This window comes from Taudactylus pleione, unplaced genomic scaffold (genome assembly GCF_031769625.1).
Source record: "Taudactylus pleione unplaced genomic scaffold, aTauple2 ptg000479l, whole genome shotgun sequence".
Lineage (NCBI taxonomy): Eukaryota > Metazoa > Chordata > Amphibia > Anura > Myobatrachidae > Taudactylus > Taudactylus pleione.
The window spans coordinates 9309060-9327421 of NW_028284881.1; the positions used below are offsets into that span (position 1 = coordinate 9309060).

Below are 18362 nucleotides of genomic sequence, written 5' to 3' on the forward strand. Positions count from 1 at the left end.
ATTAGAAGCATGTCTCCGGGGCTGAGGCACCTGTGCATATTTTTGCAGCCTCCATACCCACCCTTCCTAGGCTGCCGAACATGGCAATCAGCAATGTCCTTTTTGCAGAATGTAGCCTGTACAGTATTTCCTGGGCTTCCTGTTGATCTTCCTCAATGTGGTACCCCTGTATGAGAACAGTGGTGACGTCCATGGGAGGTGCCTCCTGTTCACCGAGGGCGTGTGGATGAGCCGAATTTCGTGCTGTGGGAGCACTCCACGGTGTAGTGGTGGCCATAGTTTGCCTGCAGGTTCAGCGTAGGGATGGACATCGGAATCTGATGGTTACTAGCCATCATTGTTTTTGTTCTTTTGGTAGTGTTTTTAACATTTGATGGTGACAGCCCAATGTTTGCCACTATTGAATGGAAATAATTTGAGGGTGTTCTGATGATTGCTTGTTTTTTTCCCCCCTGATAGCTATGCCTCCCCTGTCTCCCTCCTGGCTACTGTGGCTGCATCAGGGCATCTTCATGGGTTCATTGGAGGCTGTTTCTCACTCTCTGTCTGCCTCAAATGTGACCCTGCTCAGTCCCTGACTCCTTCCCCTCACATTGCTATCTCTGATTGGCTCTCACTGTCTCAGAGAGCCCATCAGAACGCTGCCCTCGGCCCTGCATCAGCAGTCAATCACTCACACAGCACAAAGGTAATATAGAACCACAGATGACGCTTAACTGCACACAAATTAGACATCATTATTTTAAAAATATAATATTACACATTTATTAACTTCAAACAAATAATAAATCTCCTGGGAGTGGAGTATAAATAAATTCAGCAATCATCATGCACTTTAAATTTGTGATTCATAAATATCAAACTCAGTCTCAACTTAATATAGATACCAAGGTCCCAGTCTGCAGAGTTATATTAATGTCTCACAGTAGCTGTCAGCTTGTCACAGAGTTCCTTGATAAAAACAATGTTTGATCTTGGTAGAGGCTGTGGAGACTCTCAAATGTTGCTGTCAGTCTCTACACAGTCAGGTGGTAAAGGCAATCCAGCAATAAACCAGTGTCTTAATACCACATCAGTGATCCTCAAGTTAGAATAGTAAAGTAATCAGTTGCTAGTACCTGTGGTGTTCAATGAAAAAGTGTGAATATGAGCATAATCTCACTGCAGTATGAATAATATATGTCCGCATTGTCTTGGTAATGCTGCTGTTGGTTTAATCACTTTAATGACCCACAGTAGTGCCATATACTGTATGTAGAGCGTGGACACTTGCAGGCTGTAGTAATGGCATTCAGCAGCGGGAGAATGGTGAACTGTATTTCCTTTTTGTAAACTGCAGTGGCCTGAGTGTAAACAGAGGCTCCTAGGTGCCGATGCTTGTCACAGCAGTGCCCCGCAGCGGGTATACCAGGGCAGGTTTGTGCAGACAGCGGGAGCTGGGTCTCAGTTTTACAGTGGTTGGTCAGTCTGTATTCTTCAACACTTCGCCGCACCCAGGACAGCTTTGGTTCTCACTGTCTCAGAGATACAATCAGAGCGCAGCCCTCGGCCCTGCAACAGCAGTCAGTTACTCACAGCACAACAGTTATTCCTTTAACTTGCTTCTCTCCAAGCCTCCGTTTCAGATGCCCTGTTGCTGTTTCAGCACTCTGGCCAGCTCCTATACAATAACTTGGTGAAAGATTTTTTTTCTGTGACTTACCTCACTAAAATCGTCACTGCTCGGCTAACTTTTGTCACAGATGAATGGTTCACACCTAAACCTTCCTCAACCAATGCTGTATAGAATAGTGAAAACCCCATCAAAATCCATCCAGTGGTTCAGGAGAATAGCTCAAACAAGCAGACAGAACCCTAAATCGGGGACTTTATTATACAGTATATATATAATCCATGGCACTCACCATTCCTAGACTTGGGGTGCAACATAGTATTATTTAAATAGAAATCACAGGGGCTCTGCACTCTCTATAATAACAAACAATAAATCAAATCACGAACCAAAACTATAAATGTATTGTTTTGGATTTTAATAACATCTTTGAATTTTATCTGTGCAGTTAGGCTTTGAAAGACTTCTGCCATCCTAGCTAGCAGGCTGTATAATGACTGGTCTAAAACGTACTTGCCTACTATCCCGCAACGTCCGGGAGGCTACTGAAAATCGCGTGACGCTCCTGGCTGCCTGGAAAAGTCGGCAAGTCTCCCAGAGCTGGCTACCAACTGCCCCCAACCGCCTACTTTCAGGGTGAAGTGGGCGGTCCACATGGCAGATGATGCTAATCATGCTGATTTGCATCATCGTAGCCACGCCCCACTGTACAATGCCAGTAATCTCTGCAGTGTATAGCAGAGAGCGTGGTCACGATGACGCAATCTCACCACCACATCCCTACACTGCCTCCAATGCCGCGCCTCGCTCCCGTGCAGTGCTTCCTCCATATGTCACGCTACACCCTACGCAGTGCTCCCTCTGTGCCGACCTGGCTACCCCCTCACGGAGCCAGACAGTTGGCATATATCTTAAAGCACTCATAGAGCAATATGCTGCCAGTGTCATTTAGACAATTAGAGTTGGTTAGTTACCACTCTGGTGCAGTTATCATCAGACCAAATTTATTGCACAAAACTCATATTAAATTTAGAGATGAGCGGTTCGGATTTGGCTCTGATCTTTCCACCAAGTTCGGATCTCAAAACTGTTGAAAGAGGAGTGTGCTACTGCGCAGACTCCAATCTTCCTGTTCTCCAGGGAGGCTTTATGCCCTTTCCCAAGATGGCCACCGTGTTCATTACTGACCATGTGCAGGGGCCATCTTGTCTGTTCTGTAATAGTGACATGGTGTGAGACAGAAGTCTACTACTTATCTCCTATATGAGAGACCTGGTTAAAACCTGCATATAAAGCTGTTCAAGCATCCCTGCACCACTACCAGCAAGCAGCATATACTCACCGGCTGGTGCACTGTATAGAACACCTGCTCAAGCTTCGCTCCATTACCAGTGTGTATGTAACAGTGAGTACAGCTGTACCTACTATACTTCAAAAACCAACACAACTGGTTAAGTAACAGTTCATAGTGTGAGTCACCTGCTAGTGTGCACCTTTATAACATGCCCACACATCACTTCTGACAAGAACGAGGCAAAATGTCAAGTTTCACGGCCATTTGTGCAGAGATGTCCTTGAAAGATGATGTTTTGCTGCTCATCAATTAAAATACGCTCACAAATAAACATAAAAAAGATTACTCACTACAGATATACCAGATATAAAAGTTCACCATTCACAAGCTTCCACTGGAGTCCTGGTTACAGCTGTATTCAACACAAATTCATCAAGCATGAACCACACGACTTGGGAGGCCAACCTACAAGTTTCATTACTTGCCCTCAATCAGGTTGACTTCAATACCTGTACATGTACAAGTTGGAGGAGGATAGATTTGATATGACCGAATTATTCATATATACTTTATCAATGGTAGTGTTTCTTATAAATAAGGGGACTTCTAGGAGAAATTGACACATTTTGAAATTGGAAAGCTAAAAACTGAAAGATAACATAGGAATTTTTATTTTTTACTGAAAGGACTGTAAATCCATGGAATGGCCTCTCAGCAGTTGTGCATGGGAAAAACATATTTTTAAGACTTGTATTTAAGATATGAATACTAAAAGCAACTAAACCCTCAACGTAAATAACAAAAAACCCACACAAAAAAGGCACACAGAGTTTTTATTGCTTCCATGTTATATTTCATTTCTTTAGCTCACTTTGGTTGGGTAGCAACTATCTTTAAGGAAATAAAGAATGATAATTCTCACTGTTGTTAATACATGTTAGGTTCTCCATGCCTTAACTAATGCCTATTTGTTGTTGTTGTTAACACTTTATTGTATATGGCATATTTTCCTTTTAAGCTGAGTGTGACCAATGTGGTTAAACTGTGATAGCAATGTATTTATATATGTATTTCTTTGTACCCAGGCACTGAAGAACAATGACCGATACAGTGATTGGAAACTCTTCTAACCGCTGGGTGTGTCCCAATGACAGACCAATGGCCCTCCGATCCAAGTGAGTGTTCTATTGCTGCTTAGTTCATAAATGTTCTATAATTAAGAGTTGCTGCCAATTACTTCAGTTGATTTTGTGCAAGTTAAATAAGAGAACATTTCTGTATCTGTAAGCTTATTTTTTTTTATAGTAGAAGAACAGAGAGTTTGAATGTCAAAAAGCTGCAGGATATCTCTAGCGTGTAGAAATTGTTTCTAAAGATTTGATTAATTTGTTAAATTAAAATTCATATAGACATATACTGTAGCTAGCAGCCTGAAACTCAAAAGGGATATTGGATAGGACAAGAAGGAAATGGAATCTGTATGTGCCTCGTAGCAGAGGCTTTGAAACAGCACAGACATTTAGGAAAATTAAAATGAACTTGTGACCCCCTTAAGCTGTGAGCAGATCATTGACAACTGTGGTTAGAATAGAGATATTAAAATACAAGTTGTGGCTGATCCAGGAGGGAATAAGAAATGTGACAAGATATAGAGGAAGCAAAGACAAGTAGTGGAAGAGGAAACAAATGTAAGATGCGTGTGTAATCAATATTTACCTAAAGAAACATTTTAATGATTTGTCTGTGCCTATTGCCTCAGTCAGACGTTATCACATCAGTATGATCACTATGCCTGCCCATTTCTAGAGCACGCTTCTTGCAGGGGGTGATTCAGACATGGACACAGTTCCAGCAGCATCTCTATGGTAAAGCCGTGGCGTCCTATTGATACACCCACCGACTGCGGCACAATTCCGCTGCAGTGCGTAAAAAACGACGCACCATCACCGGCCCATTGAATCTCCATGCACTTTTCATCTGCATCTCTAACCCTTGCGTAACGTTTTATGCAGCCCAGTCACATGCGCAGAGGAAAACCGAGATACAGTCAGTATCCTGGCAGCCACGATGCCGGCGCTGATATTACCGATGCCGGTATCCCGACTGCTAGGATACTGAAGTTAAGTAGTGGGGTGGGTAGGAGGGTTACGGTTAGGTTTAGGGGTTAGGGTTAGGCACTAGGGGGAGGGTTAGGGTTAGGCACTAAGGAGGGAGTTTAGGTTTAGGGTGCGGGAAGAGGGAGGTTAGGTTCAGGCACTAGGGGGGAGGTTAGGGTTAGGCACCAAAGAGGGAGAGTTATGGTTAGGGTAGGGAGGGGGGGAGGGTTAGCATACCGAACACCAAGTGTCGTTGTGCTAGCCTTACAGGGATGCCGGTGTCGGGATTCTGAAAGCCGGGATCCCGACTGCCTGCATTCCGTACCCAACCCAGGGAAACCATCTTGTGCCCAATAATTTCCTTGCATCCAACTCTGAATCCCTCCCATTATGGTGCATATTTAAGAACTGTTGAAAAGCCCTATGGCAAAATGATACTCCAACTTTGCATGGGAAAGTCTACATAACAAGGATAGCTGTGGTACAATTGCAGCCACAATACTTGTTCTGTTGGCAATCGCAAAAACAAATCAGAAAAAAAATCTTTATCCCTTGGATAGACTATTTTTCAATGTTTAAAGATATTTAAAAAAAAAAAATTATTATTGTTAATATTTTATTTATCTATTCTTAACTATTTATATACAGGTTGAGTCTCCCATATCCAAATATTCCGAAATACAGAATATTCCAAAATACGGAATTTTTTGAGCATGACTGAAATGTACACAAACTTTGTTTAAAGCACAACATTGTTAAAAATATTGTATCAAATTACCGTCAGGCTGTGTGAATAGGGTGTATACGAAACATATATAAATTTCATGTATGTACACAAACTTTGTTTGAGCCACAAAATGATTGAAAATATTGTATACAATGACCTGCAGGCTGTGTGTATAATGTGTATATAACACATAAATGCTTTCTGTGTGTATCTTTGGATCCCATTCCCAAGATATTTAATTATGGTATGCAATTATTCCAAAATATGGAATATTCTGTTATCCAAAATACCCCTGGTCCCAAGCATTTTGGATATGGGAGACTCAACCTGTATTTGTTTTGTCCAACAAATGGGACCACATACTAGCCAACATTGGAACGATTCTGAATAGGAGGCATTGCAAATGTTTGTTACATGCAGTAGCAGCTCCAGGCACGTGCAAGCCGGTCCGTCGCCCGGAGCGCTACTGTTTCCAGAGGGCGCAGGAAACGCCCACCACCCGCCCGGCGGTATAGGACATATTTAAGCACAGGGGAGAGGGAGCGGAGGAGGGAAAGGGCGGCAACACAGGATGGCAATTGGCGCAGCGCTGCCTAGCGCCGGCCCTGGTTACATGCTCTGCCTGTACTGTGTGAGGCACTGAAATACCTCCCAGCCTCACAAAACATGGACTGTTCTGTTGAAATTAGAGTGGTAGGCAGGTATGGAACTTGAATGCTCAAGTCTGGATGGTCAGTTTCTCTGCACCTGCGCAAATCTGCAGAGACTGGCCTGGCAAAGCTGTAAGTTAACCCTTAGTGCTCCAGTCCAGTAGTCAGCTGCACCTATGAAATTGTATAGATAGATTGCAGCGGTAACTGATTTTCACCGTTAAAAATAGTTATCAATACCTGTTAAGAAATCGGCCGCTATATTTGTAACTGAATTTGGCGTGAGAACAGGCTTAAAAAGGCCTGTATGAGCTAGCCCATGTCCAATTGGGGACATGTACCTATGCAATACGGAGTGGGAAAGAGGCCACATGAGCTATTTATGCTACACTATATGGACTAAAGTATTTGGCCACACCTATTAATTATTGAATTGAGGTGTTTCAAACAGACCCGTTGCCACAGGTGTATAAAATCAAGCACCTAGCCATGCAGTCTCCAATTGAAAACATTTATGATACAAAATGGGTCGTTCTGAAGAGCTCAGTGACTTCAAGTGTGGTACTGTGATAGGATGTCACCTTTGCAATATAACGGTTCGTGAAATGATATCCCTGCTGGATATTCCACGGTCAACTGTAAGTGATATTATTAGACAATGGAAGTGTTTAGGAACAATAGCAACTAATCCTCAAAACTGAATACCAAAATCACAGAGCTGGGTCAGGTCAACAATTGCTAAGGCACATGGTGCGTAAAAGTCACCAACGCTCTGCTGATTCCATAGCTGAAGAGTTCCAAACTTCCACTGGCATTAATGTAAGCACAAAAACTGTGCGGCAGGAGCTTAATGGAATGAGTTTCCATGGCCGAGCAGCTGCATGCAAGCCTCACATCACCAAGTCCAATGCCAAGTGTCGGATGGAGTGCTGTAAAGCAGACACTGGACTGTGGAGCAGTGGAAATGTGTTCTGTGGAGTGATGAATCACAGTTGTCTGTTTAGCAGTGAGATGGGCGAGTCTGGGTTTGGCAGATGCTGGGAGAACATTACCTGCCTGACTGCACTGTGTCAACTGTGAAGTTTGGTGGAGGAGGGATAATGGTATGGGGCTATTTTTCAGGGTTTGGCTAGGCCCCTTATCTCCAGTAAAGGGCAATCTTAATGCTTCAGCATACCAAGACATTTTGGACAATGCTATGCTTCCAACTTTGTGGCAACAGTTTGGGGAAGGCCCTTTTCTATTCCAACATGACTGTGTATAAAGACATAGTTTTGATGAGTTTGGTGTGGAAAAACTTGACTGGCCTGCACAGAGCCCTGACCTCAACCCCATCGAGCAACTTTGAGGAGATTGCGAGCCAGGCCTTTTCGTCCAACATCAGTGACTGGCCTCATAAATGAATGGGCACAAATTCCCACAGAAACCCTCCAAAATCTTGTGGAGAGCCTTCCAAGAAGAATGGAAGCTGTTATAGCTGCAAAAGGGGGACCAACTCCATATTAAAGTATATGTATTTGAATACAATGTTTACAGTCCTTGTTGGTGTAATGCTCAGGCATCCAAATAGTTTTGTCCATATAGTGTATATGATGATGATGATATATAAGTCCATGCTGATCATAATGATCAATTTTTCCATCCTAGACCACAGGGATGGATGTGAAAATATGTACAAACATTATGACAGACAGCAAATTAAACAAATTAGTTTATTTATGCCTTTAAAAGTATTTACAATCCTTAGATTTTTTTATACTGAAACTCATTATAATAAAATAAAAGTGAATTGCTGTTACCTTCGCAGTCTGTCAGGATGCCGCTATTGGTGTTCTGATCCATAAAAAGTGCCTCACTGCCAAGCATGTTCTGAAATTGTATACAGAGGGGTCAATCCAATTACACGCGAAAATTATGTAAATTTGGGCTTGGAGCAGACCACGAGGGGTGCGAGATGCCGTGGCATTGCTGGCACATTAATGCCGTGGAAAAGGCAACTTTCACCTTTCGCAAGAAGTTTGTCACGGCCAGGGTTTCTCGGCATGGTGGTCGGCGAATATTACCTGTGAGGTCACTATGGCGGGGGGTGTCTGGCAGTGGCGCTGGTGTTTGGCGAGGGGCTTTGGTTCGCGTGGTTCTGTGTGGGCACATTGTCATTTAGGGTTGATAAGGCCTGGCGGTGTTTCTGTTCCGTTTGGCATGGGCGCCGCCATCTTGCCTTCTGACCATGCGATTCAACTGCCCAATCCTGGTGAGTCATGTGTTCCCTCCAGCCAGTCATAGCGTGGCACGGGGTATTTAGGAAGGTCCAGAGCCTTCCTTCATTGCCAGTGCAACGTGTATCTCAGCCTAGCTGAGAGGGAGTTCTCTGCGCTCACCTCTTGTTACCTGTGTAAACGCTACCTGCCAGCCTGCTTGTCCACTCCTAAAACCTGCTGGACTACCCTGCATCCTCCACCACCTTTTCCCCTGCCTGAGTGCCTGAGCCTGCTGACACCCTGCCTCCATTTCACTCCCAGCTGGACTCATTACCTCGCCTGTATTTATTTCACTCCCAGCTGGACTCATCACCACTGCCTGCATACCGGACTGTTCTTATCTGCCACTTTCTGGACATTCTCCCATAATCCTCACTACAGTAATCAAATGCACTTTAGTGCTAAACCTGGACTTTTTTGCTTTTGCCATTACCATGTCTTCTAAGCCACTCATTAAAAATTCTACCTTTTTATTTAAATCTGCTTCTGTGTTTGCTCCTGTCATCACCCCGGGCCCACAACTAAACCAGAACATTACAAAATTGGATTGACTCCAGAGTAAGAACCTCCATGATCATCTTTATATTAAGCCTGTTCTTGCAATAGAGACATTTTGTTTGGCCATAAAAACATGTTCTTTTCCTGGAAACTGACACTGAAAATAACTACAAGTAACAAAAGAGTATAATATAACAATGTGCAGTGAGCTATTATATTATATTTTAATGATTATAATTGTTCTGCTTATTGTGTCCAAGCTCAGCACTCACTTCCCCTAGTAAAACTTACGTCACAGGCTGCCTGATCCAGACCAACAGATGAGTCCTCATACGATAAGTGTCTTTACGTCATACGGTGCGAGACACCCAGCGCGGCTGAGACACTCCAGGAGAAGCAGCGTACTGTATTATTCTTTACATTTTGCGCCTTAGTTGCATCGCAGATGCAGCAAAAAAGCCGCTTACAGAGTACCTGAGATTCTAGGCTGCGACTTTAACCACACAGGAATTGGTTTTGCACATGCACAATGTTGCAGATGAAGCACAAAGGAACTTGGCATAAGGAAAAGCCGTGGCGGCTTGTGTCAGAGCCCTTCTTTACACATATTCAGACCCAGTCACACACAGATGTACAAATGTCGCAAACCCCAGTTGTCAGTGTACGCTACTAGTGCAGTTCTGTCGCTTCCAGTAGTTTTAAATATGCAAATAAGTTACACATTTGATCTATAAAGAGGCTCAGCTCAGTCAAGTTGCACAAGACCTGATGCACCGAGAGGAGCTATTTGGCGCAACTTGAGCCATAGTGTATGTGAACACATCTGTAATGCTCAAGTCACCCAATCCAGATAACAAAACACAGAACCAGAACTCCCCATATGCATCTAAGGAATGTATACAGATTTCAATGCTGCAAATGTCAGTTTTTACACCCATCAGCCATAACAATAAAACCACCTGCCTAATATTGTATAGGTCACCCTTGTGCAGCTCTGACCCATCAAGGCATGGGCTACACAAGACCTCTGAAGGTGTCGTATGGTAGCTGGCAACAAGATGTTCGTAGCATATCCTTGAAGTCCTGTAATACCGCTTTTCCACCAAAGTCCCGGGTCTGACCTGGGATTTGGAACATGGTTTCAAACCAGATTAGACCTGGGACAGACCCCTTTTCCATCTTGGTGCTGATCCAGGTCATACCCGGATAGACGGTGTTCACACTGCACACTAGTTCAGTGGCGGAGCTTGGAGTCGACATCATCTCCTTGCACCGGAATGCGACTCTCCCAGATGACCCGGGTTACCCATTACCACTGCAGCTCACCCGGGTCTTTCATGTGTACAACCCTGCTAGGTACCAGGGAAGGATTTCTGGGTGACTGGACTCACTTGGAGCCGTTTCCACTAACAAAAATCCTGGGTTGTTGCGCGTTCATATGCAATAACCCGGTATTTTCAAGTCGGTGGAAAAGGGGTATAAGTTGCAAGGTGGGGCTTCTATGTCTCAGACTTGTTTTTCTAGCACATCCCACAGATGCTCAATTGGATTGAGATCTGGGGAATTTGGAGGCCAAGTCAACACCTTGAACTCTTTGCAAAAATTGTTCAGGAATGGTCTGAGGAACATTACAGTGTGGCAGTGCTCATTATTTTGCTGAAAGTGGCTACTGCCATCAGGGAATACCGTTGCCATGAAGGGGTATACTTAGTCTGCAACAATGTTTAGGTAGATGGTATGTGTCAAAGGGACATCCACATGAATGGCAGGACCCAAGGCATGTGCCAGTAGAACATTGCTCAGAGCATCATACTGCCTTTCACCAGCTTGCCTTCTTTCCACAGTGCATCCTGGTGCCATCTCTTCCCCAGGTAAACGATGCACATGCACCAAGATGTCTAGATGGTGTACTGTAAAAGAAAATACAATCCATCAGACCAGACTACCTTCTTCCATTGCTCCATGGTCCACTTCTGATGCTCATGTGCCCATTGTAGGCGCTTTCAGCAGTGGAAAAGGGTCATCATAGGCACTCTGACAGTTCTGCGCGGGTACAGAGCCCCATACATATGAAGTTGTGATGCACTGTGTGTTTTGTCACCTTTCTATCATAGTCAGCATTAACTTTATCTGCAGTTCGTGCTGTAGTATCTGTTCTGTGTGATGGGACTAGATAGGCTAGTCTTTGCACCCCACGCTCGTCAATTAGCTTTAGGCACCCATGACCCTGTTGCCGGCTCACTGGTTGTCCTTTCTTGCAAACCTTTTTGTAGCTACAGTACTAACCACTACATATCAGGAACACCCCACAATACTGCCGTGTTGGAGATGCTCTGACTCAGGGTCTGATTCAGCAAGGAACGCACGGATGCAGACACACGCACCCGGCAGCTGCGAGAATATGCTACTGAATGCATACGCATGGCAATCGCAGCACAAAGATAGATGCCCAGCACTACATAATGCCGCCCCCTTTACCTTCTGCTAACATCCGTACTGATGCGCAAGGCTGAGAAACCATCGGGAACGTCGAGTAACATCGGAGCAGCACGCAGACTAAAGGTAGACCTGACCCTGCCGCAGGAGTTGAGAGACTTCTTAGTGGCTAATTTATTTACGCCCCTGTAACGGTGTGCGTTTGGCCGGCCGCTCCCCATATCCACCCACAAATGGCACTTTCTGTCAATCATTTTTACCTGGTTTTGTGTATTGACTGGGCTCGCTTTTGCGGACGCAGAGAGCAGTTCGCGCATGCGCACTGTGACCCAGACGCATGTGCAGACTGCGAACATCTGCCGATTGCGTACATCTGCATTCATGCTTTCCCTGCTGAATCAGGCCCTCAGTAGTCTAGCCATCACAATTTGGCCCTTGTCAGTCACTTAGATCCTTTTGCTTGCCCATTTTTCCGGCTTCCAAAATATCGGCCTCAAGAACGGAGTGTTCATTTGCTGCTTAATATATCCCACCCCTTGACAGGAGTCATTGTAATGAGATAATCACTTTTATTCACTTCACCTGTCAGTGGTTTTCATATTATGGCTGATCAGTGGAAATACAAAGAGCAGTGACCAATTAACCGATGCATGCCGATGCAAACTCAAAGAAAATGGCTGTATGACTGGGCATTTACTACACTGAGATTTGGGATGCATTAAATGATCTATTTTATGATTCTGCACTATACTACTGATCATCTATCTCCTGCTTTTTGGTGTATGTGTTTAGTGGGCTATTCAATTGTTTTTGCCAGCATTTCTGCTTGCAGCCTCCTGAGGTGTCAAGCAGAAATGCGGAATAAGTCTGCCTAACCAGGACTTTAGACGGGTTGAGCCATTTTATGCAGCTAAACCCGATCTAATTACGCGTGGCAAGCACGATACTTGATGGGCACACAAAACAATTGAATTGCTACATTGGGTGCCCAAAACAATTGAATCAATTGAAATTTCTGTATTGATGTCAAGGGAGACCAATAAGACAAAACAGTGTACATAACATTGATTATTACAATATTAAACAATAGGTCTGATAATATAATGTTTTATAATAGATCAATAAAGATATATACACACATATTTTTAAAATAAATAATGCTAAGTTACTTAAATATCCTATGCTTATTGTAAGTGTTGTACGGGAAATATCTTAAATTTCATTGAACCTAATGAAGTAGCCATGAGCAGCGGAGTAATAAGATCAAACAGAAGCATAACAGAACATAAGGGTAATGGGTTGATACAATCAACAAATGAGATGCGTCCAAGAGGTGTATAACTCCTAAAGGATCTAGGTTAGGTATGTAGGCCACGACGCATGCGCAGATTTCTTAAAATCACAAGGTCCGACCACATTCAGAATTGTGTGTAACTATGAACCAGGGCCTAAATAAATTCACTACTGTTTTTTTATTTTTTTTATTTATGTCCATGTGTTTTTGATAGCTGAACAAAACGGAGATGGATGCATACATATTGTTAATTGACAAGAGAACAGTGCATAACTCTGATTAACCAAAGTAGATTACAGGGATTAAAAAAGGACATTTTTAATTTTCTCGATCATTGTTCCATTATTCGTTGTGGTTAATTAGCCATTTGTACTGTTCTAGGAGCTCTGTATAGACATCCATTATTTCTGGGTGCACATCTACCATAAAGAGGAGGAATGATTTAAAAAGAGGCTTGTGTGCACATAGCCAAATCATGTAAGAATAGTTCACAATAAATAAAATAAAATAATATGTAGATGTACAATTTTTTTTTCTCATTTTACAGTAAAGTTATGATTTTGGCACTGTAACATTGTAAGTGAACTCATCCAATTAAGTGTTTCACAAATACCTAGGGAATAAATTAATTAACTCATTTAATTTCACTGAATTTTGTTAAAATGTGCATATTTTATTACACAAGAAAATGCCATGTTAGGAATACTGTATGCTAGCTACTCATCAAGAAGTGCAATTAGTTACGAGCTAACAATTAGCATTTTTATTAAGATATCAGCTTTATGCCAATATTTATGACTTGATAAATCACTCCAGTTAAGTTGAATGATTTCCCTATGCCTCTAGAAAACCTTAATTCCATTAATCGCTCCACTTTATCGGCTGTTGTCAGGAATTAATAAATTGCGTTCTACATTGTACGCATTATTCATTTATAATTAGTTGGAGTGAAAATATCTAATTTATTTAATGCCATTCCGACTATGCTGAAACTTTGCTAAGGGAGAAAACATTTATCATTTGCTTACTCTAGTTTCATTTTGAACCATTGAGGCTTTCAAATCATTAGACACTTATTTATACAAATAATTGCATCCGTGTGTGTGTTTTACAAGTTTACATTCCTGAAAGATGTATTAGCAATTAGAGAGACCCTCCTTTATATTTAGAAATTATTAGTAAAATGATGTACTTTACCATGTATTTAATCATACTGCATTACCAGTTATGCCCTAATTTGGACAAAACTGAAAGTTCCGCTTTGTTTATGTTGATGGTCTATTTATGATCACAACAGCCGAAATAGTAAACTATGCAATCTTGCATGGTCTGGTGGCACACACAAGGGCTGGTGCTTAGTTGAGCGTGTACCTGTTTTCAGAGTGTATCCAGCAAGTGTTTCTGATTGCTCATGTTCCGTAACTGTGTGCATGTAAGTAAGTATGGCTGTATAGAGTGGTACGCATTTTGATCGCATTTATGCTGACATCTGAAGAGGCGGAACTGGTCTGTAACCAGGCATTCTCACTAAGGAAAATGTCATTCATGCAATTGTGGGCTTTGCAGAGTTGGAAGTTAAGTGTTTCTGTTAGGCCTGGTATAGGGCTAGTGTAAGTACCTACTGATGATGTTGAGTAATGGTCCGTACACACGGGGCGATTAAAATGCTCGATAAGAATGATAACGATATCAATCATATCGTTATCGTTCATATCGTGCATTTTTTGGTCTCTTCCAACCCACCAATGACCTGCGATGTGCGGGCAGGTATGGACGATAACGATATCGTCCATCGCCCGTGCATGGAGGCCAACCTGGTCGATATCGACCAGGTTACTATAGGGACCCACGATCGTTGATCGCGGGTCATTGGCAGTCACTGGTGGTGTTCTGGTTGATCAATATCGATCGTCCAGCACACCCATGAGATCGTTCAGTGATATCGTTATCGCTGACGGTCATCCCGTGTGTATGCACCATAACAGCAAACCAGATACATACAACTTTGTGTAGAGGCGAATATATATTTATTTCAGTGCATGCAGTGCAGGAGCACATATGCCTGCTTTGTGTCCAACTGTGTATCACGTCCACAAACTGCACATAAATAGGGCCCTGGAATCTCACCTATCACTGTGTGGCCTCGATGCTGTCCACTGTGCACCACGCTATCCTAGACTGTGTTTCTAAGTCTTATACTGCTGAGTTAATCAATTACAGATAAATTACATAAGTAATTATTATTTAACAAAAATAAAATAGAACTATAGTATATGCTAATGTACTTTGTATGTTGTAATTTAAACGTATTGTCCATGATTGTTTGCAAAGGAATGTTTCCTCTATTTAGACATTTTTAATAGTATGAGACAAGTTCAAGAAGGACAATGATGCACAGAAATCACTATTAATTGTTAAGTTATATTACTTTCTCTATGTAATGTTATAACCAGTGAAAGAATTTAGTGTCTTAGCAAATGTTTTACTAATTTCTGTTTCTTTTCTTCTGTGCTCACAGTGAAAAAGGACAGTAAGTATATTTGTTTTTTATAGTGTTTGTGGGACTTTACCTACTATAGTACTACTTATTGTTAGCTGCTACAGGTTGAGTCTCTCATATCCAAATATTCCGAAATACGGAATATTTTTATCATGACTGATATAGTGAAACCTTTGCTTTTTGATGGTTCAATGTACACAAACTTTGTTTAAGGTACAAAATTATTAAAAATATTTGTATAAAATTACCTTCAGGCTGTGGGTCTCATTCAGACCCACTCGCAAGCGACTATGCGCTTGCAAGCGGGTCGATGTTGAGGCCCTGCACACACGCAGCGGCCGCACTGCGCGTGCGCAAGCCACGGAGCAAGAGAGAAGTTCTCTCACTCCGGGGTTTACTACAAAAGGGGCAGCTGTCGATGGTGATCGACAGCTCGTACCGTTTTGTAGGCGGGGCGGGGGGTGGCTTGCCAATCGAAGGCATTCACGACGGAACGCCTGCCATTTGGGGGCGGCCCCACTGACATCACTCGTGATGTCAGAGGTGATCATCTCGCTCTAATACAGCCGAAAGCTCACCTGGGCTTGCGGCAGACGAGACCCTACCTCAAGGGTCTCGTTGCAAGCCCCGATGGTCGCGATGGTCTTCACCATCGCGACCATCAACCTGGCCGCTCGCTAAAGCTGTCGGTGGTCACCCACAGCTTAGCGAACGGCCAGGAGGCCGGCTCATTTTAGAGATGCGGCCGCCCTCATTCAGAGCGAGCGCTTGCATTTTGCGAGTGGCTCTGAATGAGGTCCTGTGTGTATAAGGTGCATATGAAACATAAATGCATTATGTGTTTAGATTTGGGTCCCATTTCCAAGATATCTCATTATGGTATGTATATATTCCAAAATACGGACTATTCCGATATCCAAAATACCCCTGGTCCCAAGCATTTTGGATATGGGAGATTCAACCTGTATTATTATTACATTAATTTAACATCACTGTCTATGAGTTGTTGTTGGTACAGGAACAATTGTCACATTCCACGTATAACTAGTGAATTTGGTGAAATATTGAAATTAAATCACTCACAGAAGCTAAGTGTAATTGATGGAGACTGTTAAGCTGCGTATCCACTAGAAGATATAATGAACGTTAACGATATCGTAATCGTTCATTATATCGTCTAGTGGATATGCCATCAATGTTCAGCAATGCGCACTCCCGCTTGTCGTTGACGACTTTTCTCATCGCCTGAACCTGCTGTCCAACCTGACAATATCATCAAGTTGTGCAGGTTCGGGGATGAGGGAGGGAGCTGGCACCGAACGATATTGTGAATGATATCGTTCAGTTTGCGTGCTCAATGTCGTTAATGACATTAAGCACACTACGATATTGTGTAATGGATATGCAGCATTAAGTTGCTGGTTAAGAGCTTAAATGAATCCTTTGCTGGAGCCTTACAATATAATATGTTGGATCTACATGTTCACTAAATTTGGGGCACTGCAGGCACAATAATGAATTGATATTTTACCAGAGGAACTGGTTTTTGGGCATTTGGTTGTATTAACAGAATTTTAAAGATTCCGGCTTAATGTTCTTTTTTAAGTAGCCAGCAAATGTCTGTTCATATTAATCTCATGCTGCAACTATACAGATGGTTTTACATATTACAGGCAATTTAAAAATAAATAAATAAAAACAAATCAAGTTGGATGTTAAATGTAGTAAAGGAATGTAGTTAAGTCACCAAGTAACTAAGTAACTAAGGTTAGTATGATCCAAAATGATGGTGATATAACTCATAACTTATATAATTCCAAACTATGAAATACCGGCAGCTGTTTAGACAATTGTATGCCTTATAGACTAACAATACTTATATGTCTGTCCAGAGCCTATATTTTGATCACTTTCTTTGGGACAATATTCTTTTATTGTATTTTACACTTGCAATGTGTTGTGTACAGATGTGTCTACATACATCTTACCTCCGTGCGCTACAAGTGGTGTTAAACATAATGCGTGATATTTGTGCCACTCAGTAGCACAGAGAGTCTTTTTGTGCAACTTTTTACTTTTAAATATAGTACCAGCATGCGGGGAGGCTTGCTGGAACCTCTAGTTCTCCAGTAACAGACTATTAATTATCCCCCTGGCACTCACCGCCCAGGGGTGCCTCGGATTGCCCCGGGCTCACAGCCCAGGCCTGTGGTGCCTTGGAGAGTAGAAACTCCATTACTTGGCGGTCCCCACCCCCCCAGTGTGTCTTGTGGTTATTTTAATAATTATTTTGCAGGTGAACTAGAGATACCGACGGACCCTTATTGCCTTACATGCTGGTACTTGTGGTTCTTCTAGTACCAGCATGCGGGGGAGGCTTGCTGAAGCCTCAGTTCTCCAGTAAAAGACTATTAATCATTCTATTTTTTTTACACAATCAGTCTGGCACCCAGGGGTGCTGGGGATAACCCCAGGCTATCAGCCCAGGCCTGAGGTGCCTTGGAAAGGAGGAACTCCTTTATTGGGATCCACCCCTGGGATCCTTGGCCTGGGATGACTAACTGTCAGGTGTCAATACTTTGGCCTGGTGAACCCGATGAAAGGGTTCTCCGGCTGTAGCATGGCACCCCAGAGTCTGGTGCTGGTTGCGGAGAATACAGGGAACCCTACTCATTTTGTCCCCCCATATTTCAACAACCAGGACCGGCTCACTCAAATACGGGGGATCCTTACGTAATTTCCCCCACATAATTTCTCAACCAGGACAGGCTCAACAGAACCTGGTGCTGGTTCATAAAATACAAGGGAACCCTTATGCATTTTTCCTTTGTATTTAACAACCAGGACAGGCTCAACAGAGTCCAGTGCTGGTTATGTTTTTTTTTTTTTTGACATTTTACAATTTTTTTTTAGTTTTTTTTACACAAGAAGCCTGCACGGATTGCAGTGATCTGTGAAGGCCTCTGTATAAGTCGGACCTTGTAATGCAAGTTGCAT

At 42.7% G+C, this 18362-nt stretch overlaps 1 protein-coding gene across 1 annotated transcript in view; it reads left to right on the forward strand.

Annotated features, from left to right (window-relative positions):
• RPH3A (rabphilin 3A) overlaps positions 1-18362 on the forward strand; it is a 267877-nt gene that overhangs the window by 107929 nt on the left and 141586 nt on the right. Inside the window, exon 2 of the mRNA XM_088449094.1 lies at positions 3992-4081. Within this exon, the coding sequence (XP_088305220.1) occupies positions 4005-4081 (77 nt within the window). The 5' untranslated portion in view covers positions 3992-4004. The remainder of the gene's footprint in view (positions 1-3991; positions 4082-18362) is intronic.